The sequence below is a fragment of the Gekko japonicus genome, unplaced genomic scaffold (genome assembly GCF_001447785.1).
Source record: "Gekko japonicus isolate JY-2015 unplaced genomic scaffold, Gekko_japonicus_V1.1 scaffold78, whole genome shotgun sequence".
Classification (NCBI taxonomy): domain Eukaryota; kingdom Metazoa; phylum Chordata; class Lepidosauria; order Squamata; family Gekkonidae; genus Gekko; species Gekko japonicus.
Genome location: NW_015165236.1, coordinates 1,433,972 through 1,441,139, shown reverse-complemented (window position 1 = coordinate 1,441,139; position 7,168 = coordinate 1,433,972). Strand labels below are relative to the sequence as shown.

At 54.4% G+C, this 7,168-nt stretch overlaps 1 protein-coding gene across 1 annotated transcript; it reads left to right on the top strand.

Annotated features, from left to right (window-relative positions):
* The first annotated feature begins 6 nt into the window (after positions 1 to 6).
* On the top strand, positions 7 to 5,481 carry NUDT16L1 (nudix hydrolase 16 like 1). Its single transcript, XM_015409934.1, has 3 exons — positions 7 to 105; positions 4,186 to 4,449; positions 4,766 to 5,481. The coding sequence occupies exons 1-3, from the start codon at positions 43 to 45 to the stop codon at positions 5,018 to 5,020; spliced, it is 582 nt and encodes a 193-aa protein (XP_015265420.1). The 5' UTR covers positions 7 to 42; the 3' UTR covers positions 5,021 to 5,481.
* Positions 5,482 to 7,168: the final 1,687 nt, after the last annotated feature.

Sequence of the window (7,168 nt, the reverse complement as noted above, 5' to 3'; positions counted from 1 at the left end):
GCCCTCGGCCTCGGGCCCGGCTGGAGCCACGCGTGCCACGCCATGCTCTTCGCGCCCGACCCCGGCCGCCTCTTCGGCCGCCTCCCGCTCCGCTACGCCGTCCTGGTGAGGGGGCGGGGCCGCAGAGGCCGTTGGGCCGGCCGGGGCGGGGCCACGAGAACGGGGCGGGGCCTGCTGGGCAGGAAGGGCGGGGCTGCGGAAGAGACGTCCGCCACGTGGCTGACCTCGCCCGGCGCCCGCCTTGGTTGGTTTGCTGACTCGGGACAGTCGACGGGGCAATGGAGGAACAGAAGAAAGTGGGAGTCCAGCCGCGGCAGGCGGCACCCAGTGTTCCCTCTAAGCGGAGTCGGTGCGAGCCAGCCCGCAGTTATTTAGCCTCCGGCTCACACATTCTTGCCTTAGCCCAGGAAGGGAGGGCTCCGGAGCAAACTGATCGATGCAGCAGCCAAATCGCTCATAGCTCACCACTTTCAGGGCAGTAGAATCTTTGCTCACAAGACTCCACAGCTTACAGGGAGCGTTCGGGGCACCTTTAAGACCAACGGAGTTTTATTCAAGGTGTCAAAGAGGCGGGGGGGGGGGGGTTTGTAAGCCGTCAGGAGGGCCCGCTCAGAGCCAAAGATGCCCGTGCAGAGCTGGAGTTGGATCAGCTGGCATCGACCTGCCTAATTTGCTGTCATCCCTTGATCTTACCGGCCAGTCCAGTGTTCCCGCTAAACTGAGTCAGTGTGAGCTAGCTCACAGTTTTTTAGCCTCTGGTTCAAACATTTTTGTCTTGGCTCAGGAAGGAAGGCTCCAGAGCAGACTAATCTATGCAGTAGCAAAATCGCCCGCTCACAACTTTAATGCCGGTTGCTCACATGGGCCCTGATCACACGGCAAAGTTGCCGCGGGAGAGGCACGGAAGGTGGGCGGATTATCCGGGCGCGATCACACCCCAACATCTGGGAGGTGGAGCACACCTGTGGCTTACCGCTGACAATGCGCATTTAAAAACTAGTACCTCCAAGGTACTAGTAAACACGGGCTGCCTCCAGACCCCCATGGTGTGATCTCCAGTCCCTCATTTACTCGCTGGCACTGAGGGAAGGACCCGTGCTGTGCTGCCAGTGCGTCTGATCTCGTAATTGCGGATCAAACTGCACCGGGGCAATTAGCCACACCTTCCCCCCACAATATCTGGCCCATGTGCCCGGGGCCCAAGTAGGATTTTTGCACCCAAGACCTCACAGCTTAGAAGGGAGCATTGCCGGCCACCTGATCGAATTCCACCTCTGCACAGGCATCTTGGCTCTGAGTGGCCCCTCCTGACGGCCTACCTCCCCCACCCTCTGTTTTCCTGTCTGAAGAAGTGTGCTTTGCACACGAACGCTTGTACCTTGAATAAAACTTTGTTGGTCTTAGAGGTGCCCGCTGGACTCATACTTTGTTCGGCTGCTTCAAACCAATGCTGCTACCCCACCTGAACAGAAGAACAAACGTTGAGTCCAGTGGCGCCTTTAAGACCAACAAAGTAAGCTTTCGTGTCCACGTATCTGAGGAAGTGTGCCTGCAATACCTCAGCAGTTACGGTTGCAGAACAAGCCAGACACGTAGAAACAGAATGGAAGAGAAGCATTAACATGATGTGTGAAACGATGCACAAATTTCATACTAGGATCGAACTCACAGTAAGCCGGAGACCCCAGTCCCTAATGACTTATCCGAGTACCTTTGTGAACAATGTTCCCTCTAAGCTGTGGGGTCCTGTAAGCAAAAATTCTAATTTGTGAGCTACTGGCCTTAAAGTTGTGAGCGAGCCATTTTGCACTTGCATAAATCAGTTTGCTCTGAAGCCATCCCTTCCTGAGCAAAGACAAAAATGTGTGAGCCGAAGGCTAAAAAATGGTGAGCTAGCTCACACTAACTCATCTTAGAGGGAACACTGTTTGTGAACCGTTTAGTTCAATGCGACTCTCTCGCCTGTGTGGACCAGCCCTCTTGAATAAGTCAGTTCTGCGTAGCTGGCAGAAGGGCCTCCTGGCAGCCTCAGGCGGGCCACTCCTCACGACTACGGAGAACGAGGGGCTGGTTTTGCCCATTGGCGGGTTGGGCGCCTGCAGAAGATCCTGTTCTCATGTTATTTTTGTATTATTTTATGTTTTTGTTCTGGCAGAGGGTTACGGCTGCCAGTTCTGGGTTGAGAAATTTCTGGAGATTTTGTGGGTGGAGCGTGGAGAGGGCAGGGTTTGAGGAGGGGGCCCCAGTGCCCTAGAATCCACCCTCCCCGGCAGCCATTTTCTCCCGGGGGAACTGAGCTCTGTCATCCCGAGAGGAGTTGCAGCTCCAGGAGACGGCCGGGCCCCACCAGGAGGCCATTGAGAAAATCCAAAACACAGCCACAATACGATTACTCAATGTAACACTGTACAGTCTATTATATTAGTTGCTGTAGACTTTCCGGGTTGTCTGGCCGTGGTCTTGGCATCGTAGAACCTGACGTTTCGCCAGCAGCTGTGACTGGCACCCTCAGAGGTATAAACACAGAAAGGTGGAGTACTCTCTGTGTCAAGGCGAGAAGAAAATGGTAGACGGGTAATTTATATCTCCTCAGGAAGGTGGGTAGGGCTGAGTCATTGTCTTGTAGTTGTTCAGTCGCACAGTCGAGTCCGACTCTTCGCGACCCCATGGACCAGATCACGCCAGGCCTTCCTGTCTTCCACTGTCCTCTGAAGTTTGCTCAATTTCATGTTCGCTGCATCTATGACACTGTCTAACCATCTCATCCTTTGCCCTGGCTATGGACATGCTTTCCTGAGGAGGTTCTTTTGTTTCCTGAGGAGGTTGTTGAAATTCTAATCTTATCTGTTGTCTGAGGTAAAGCCTTTTGTGTTTTTCAGGACAGGAAGCCATGTCCTATTTATTTTTAAACTCTCTTCTTTCCTGTTGAAATTGTGTTTGGCCAAGTCTGCAGTGTCTTTCATGTTCTTTTATTCTTGTCCGAATGCTACGGTGTGTGGTCCCGATGTAAACTTGTCCACAACTGCATGGTATGCGGTAAACTCCTGCAGAAGTGCGGGGGTCTCTTCGACAACATAGTCAATTATATTGTTTACCAAGCACGTTCCTATAAACAGATACATGCAAAGGTTAAGATGGATAAATAAGAACATAAGAGACGCCAATGTTGGATCAGGCCAAAGGCCCATATAGTCCAACACTCATTGTGTCACACAGTCACCAAAAATACCAGGTGCCATCAGGAGGTCCACCAGTGGGGCCAGGACATTAGAAGCCCTCCCACTGTTGCCCCCCTCCAAGCACCAAGAAACAGAGCATCACTTGCCCTAGAGTCCCTATCTATACCTTGTGGCTAATAGCCACTGATGGACCTCTGCTCCATATGCTTATCTAATTCCCTTTTGAAGCCGTCCATGCTTGTAGCCGCCACCACTTCCTGTGGCAGTGAATTCCAAGTGTGAATCACTCTTTGGGTGAAGAAGGACTTCCTTTTATCCGTTCTAACCCGACCGCTCAGCAATTTCATGGAGTGCCCACGAGTTCTTGTATTGTATCAGTTTTTTCTCGTGTAGGTTGAGTCCAAGCCTAGCAACTGTCCAGGCCTCCAACGGGCCGGCTAAAGATCTCCCTGTTTCCGTCCTCATTTCTGTTCCCAGCCACAACAAAGGACTTTATACAGACATATTTGACAAGCTTGGTTTGACTGCCAGGTTTGCCTTCAGAAAGGGCGGAAACGGGGATCTTTAGCCAGCCCGTTGGAGGCCCTGGACAGTTGCTACGCTTGGACTGTACATACATGACAAGAAACTGATAAGGAAATAATCAGAACTGAACTTTGGCACGAGTATTTTTATTTATTTAAAACATTTATCCCTCTTAACCTTTGCATGTATCTGTTTATAGGAATGGGCTTGGTAAACAATATCATTGACTGCACAACGTTACACTGAGTAGTTATATCATGGTTGTACTTTGGTTCTTCTTAACTGCTTTCCCCGTGATCTCTCGTATATTCCCAACCAGGAGGCCGATAGTCCACCTTTCTCCTTGAAGCTCGGGGGGAGGGGGGGGATCATATGGTGTAGATCCAGGGCAACAATCGGCTCAGGATTGGATGGTCAAGAAGCAACACTATAGGATTCGGAGTGCACAATCCCGGTCCCTCCGTGCGTTCCTCTCTTGCAGATGCAGCTGCGGTTTGATGGCCAGCTGGGCTTCCCGGGGGGCTACGTGGACCGGCGCCTCCGTCCCCTGGAGGAGGGCCTGAACAGAGTCTTGGCCTTGGGCCTGGGCCGCGGTGTGCGCCTGGTGGAAGAGGACTACCTGGTCTCTCACGTCGCCCGGGGTCCCCGTCGCCTGGTGGCGCACCTGTATGTCAAGCGGCTGAGTTTGCCGGAGCTGCGTGCCCTTGAGCTCCAGGCGGTGCGCTCCCGTGACCATGGGCTGGAGGTAGGCCTCGTGGGGCAGCGCTTGTGTGTGTGTGGCGGAGCTGACCAGTGCTTCCTCAGCCTTCCCACTCCGGCTGAGGTGTGGCACTGCAGGGGTCCAGGGCAGGCTGCTGCAGCAGTTGACCCGCCCCGTGCGGAGGCTGAAGACCTCATTGCCAGCCTGGCCTTGAAACCAAGCCTGCGGGATGCCAGTGGCTGAGCTCCAAGGAGGACAGGGGGCAAGGCCCCCTTGGGACGCGGGCAGAAGACCGGATGGGGGGAAGGCAGAGGGTGACGTGGCTGGGAGGTCACGGAGCACTCTACCTGTGCTGTTGCAGGTGATGGGGACGGTCCGCGTGCCCTTGTACATCCGGAAGGACCGCCTGGGCGGGCTGCCGGCCTTTCTGCAGAACTCCTTTGTCGGCGCAGCCAAGTTCCAGCTGCTTTATGCACTCAAAGTCTTGAACATGGTTCCCGTGGGAAAGCTGGCTCAGGCTGTGGCCGCAGTGCAGGCGCCCCAAAAGACGGCCTCGGAAGCAGCGGGAACCACCTCAGCCTCCCCTCCGGCCCTCTCTCCTCCTGGGCCAGCGTGAGGGAGAGGCCGAGCGGGAGATCCAGCCCACAGCTTCGAGGTCAGAGACTAACAGGGTCGGGGGGGGGGGGCTAGAAAATCCCCAGGCTTTCCAAGGCCCACGTCCCTCCCTGCCTTCGACAAAGTGCCACAATGTGCCGGATGCCACGAACTGCAATTGTGGAGAAGACTCTGCTCCAGTGAGGCTTCAAGCTCTCAGGTATCAGCAAGCAGCCGCATGCCGGTGGGTAGGGTGGGTGGTCAGTGATGAAAAATCCCCTCTGAGCTCTCGAACAACAGTCCAGAGATCTCCCAAGCCAGCAATCTGGAGAAAGGTTTTACAAAATTTGCAACAGCGAGCAGTTTTGAGAGACCGCAGCCGCCAGTAGCTACGAGGGACTTCTCTCACCCTCCGCAATTGTAGGGCACGCTTATTTTAAACCATTAACACTTACTTGAGGGTGTTCAGTGACAGGAGGAAAGGACGGGAACAGGAAGAATAAATGGTTGAGCTCTTCTGAGGCCTGTGACTAGTTTCTGTGCCAGTCTTAAAAGCCGGTTGGGAAGGGCCTGTGGTGGGTACCTGTGCGTCTTGATACGCAGGTGTGCGTTAAGGCAGCACACCTGCAGCACCCACTGGAAAATGCAGCTGAGGGCTGCCTGAACGTCCTGGTCCAGATAAAATGCTCTGGCAGGCCTGGAAGACTCTCCCTACAGCAGCCACCGGCCATGGAGAGAACGTCCCCCAAGGCGCTTCATGGCTGGCGGGGGGAGTGGATGAACCCAGGCTTGTCCAGTCCTAGGCCAGCACAAGACAACCATGCTGGATCTCAGAATTTGAAGGGAGCTCCAAGATGTAGCCGTGTTCAGCTCTTGCAGGCAATCTCTCCTGTCACTCCCCTGGGCGCCGCAGCAGCATCTGCCCCTACCCCTGGAAGCATCCGACGGAAGAGGTACAGAGGGAGGCGACGAGGGTGATTGCCCAACCTTCCCTAGGAGCAGGGGCTGGGACTTTTCGGTCTAGAAAAAAAGATGAATGGGGGGGGGGCACGATAGAGGCTTATATAATCACGCATCGCTGGAGAAAGCGGGTCGGTCAGAATGCAGAGAAGACATTTTTCTCCACCTGGTGTAATGCGAGAACTCGCGGGCAACCCAAGCAAAACTCTTGGGAAACAGGCTCAGGACATAGAGAGCTTTAAAAGGAGGTCCGGCAGGTTCACAGAGGAGAGGTCCATCGATGGCTACTAGCCATGGTGACCGAAGGGAGCGCCCACATTCAGAGGCCAGAACTTCAGGGGAGGGCCAGAATAACTGGCTGGCCGGACTAGACAGACTGCAGGGCTCCTCTGGTGTTCTTATCGGGCCAGGCAATTCCTCAGAGCACACGCTTCCTACAAGCTTCTCCTCCAGGAGTCCCATTCCCACCCGCTGTGAACAGCCAGGGAAAGAAGATGCTGGAATCCTGGGCCTAACCTCTAAGCCGAGTTAGTGTGAGCCAGCTCAGTTTTTTTAGCCTCCGGCTCACACATTTGCGTCTTCGCTCAGGGAGGGTGGCTCCAGAGCAAACTAATTTATGCAGCAGCCAGATCGCTTGCTCCCAACGTTAATGCCAGTAGATCACAAAGTAGGATTTTTGCTCACAAGACTCCACAGCTTAGAGGGAGCGTTGGTCCTGGGCCCCACCACACAACAATGAGAAGAAGAAGATTGGATTTATACCCCAGAGCCCTTCACTACCCAAGGGAGTCTCAGAGCGGCTTACAAGCTCCTTTCCCCTCCCCCTCCCCAGAACAGACACCCTGTGAGATGGGTGGGGCTGAGAGAGCTCTGACAGAAACTGCTCTTTTTCAAGGACAGCTCTTATCAGAACTACGGCTTGTCCAAGGCCCTCCAGCCAGGTGGAAGTGGAGGAGGAGTGGGGAATCAAACCCGGTTCTCCCAGATTAGAGTCTGCGCACTTAACCATGACACCAAATGATAAGCAGCAAGCCCACCCAAGAGTCACAAACAAAACTTTTTAATCAGACATTTAAAGTGACTGGCTAACTTTCGCTCTTAATAAATAAGGGGGCAGCAAGCAAGTGGCCAAAGTCAAAACCTTTCTGGGGGGGGGGGATGTGTGGCAGCTGTGGAGCAGGGGGTCCCAGCTAAGGCAGAGAGGGGGTCT

What these genes read in the sequence shown, in the direction of transcription:
- NUDT16L1 (XM_015409934.1), top strand. Translation starts at nt 43, where the DNA reads ATGCTCTTCGCGCCCGACCCCGGCCGCCTCTTCGGCCGCCTCCCGCTC. An exon ending in CGCTCCGCTACGCCGTCCTG is followed by an intron (nt 106 to 4,185) that starts GTGAGGGGGCGG and finishes CCTCTCTTGCAG; the next exon opens with ATGCAGCTGCGGTTTGATGG. An exon ending in CCCGTGACCATGGGCTGGAG is followed by an intron (nt 4,450 to 4,765) that starts GTAGGCCTCGTG and finishes GTGCTGTTGCAG; the next exon opens with GTGATGGGGACGGTCCGCGT.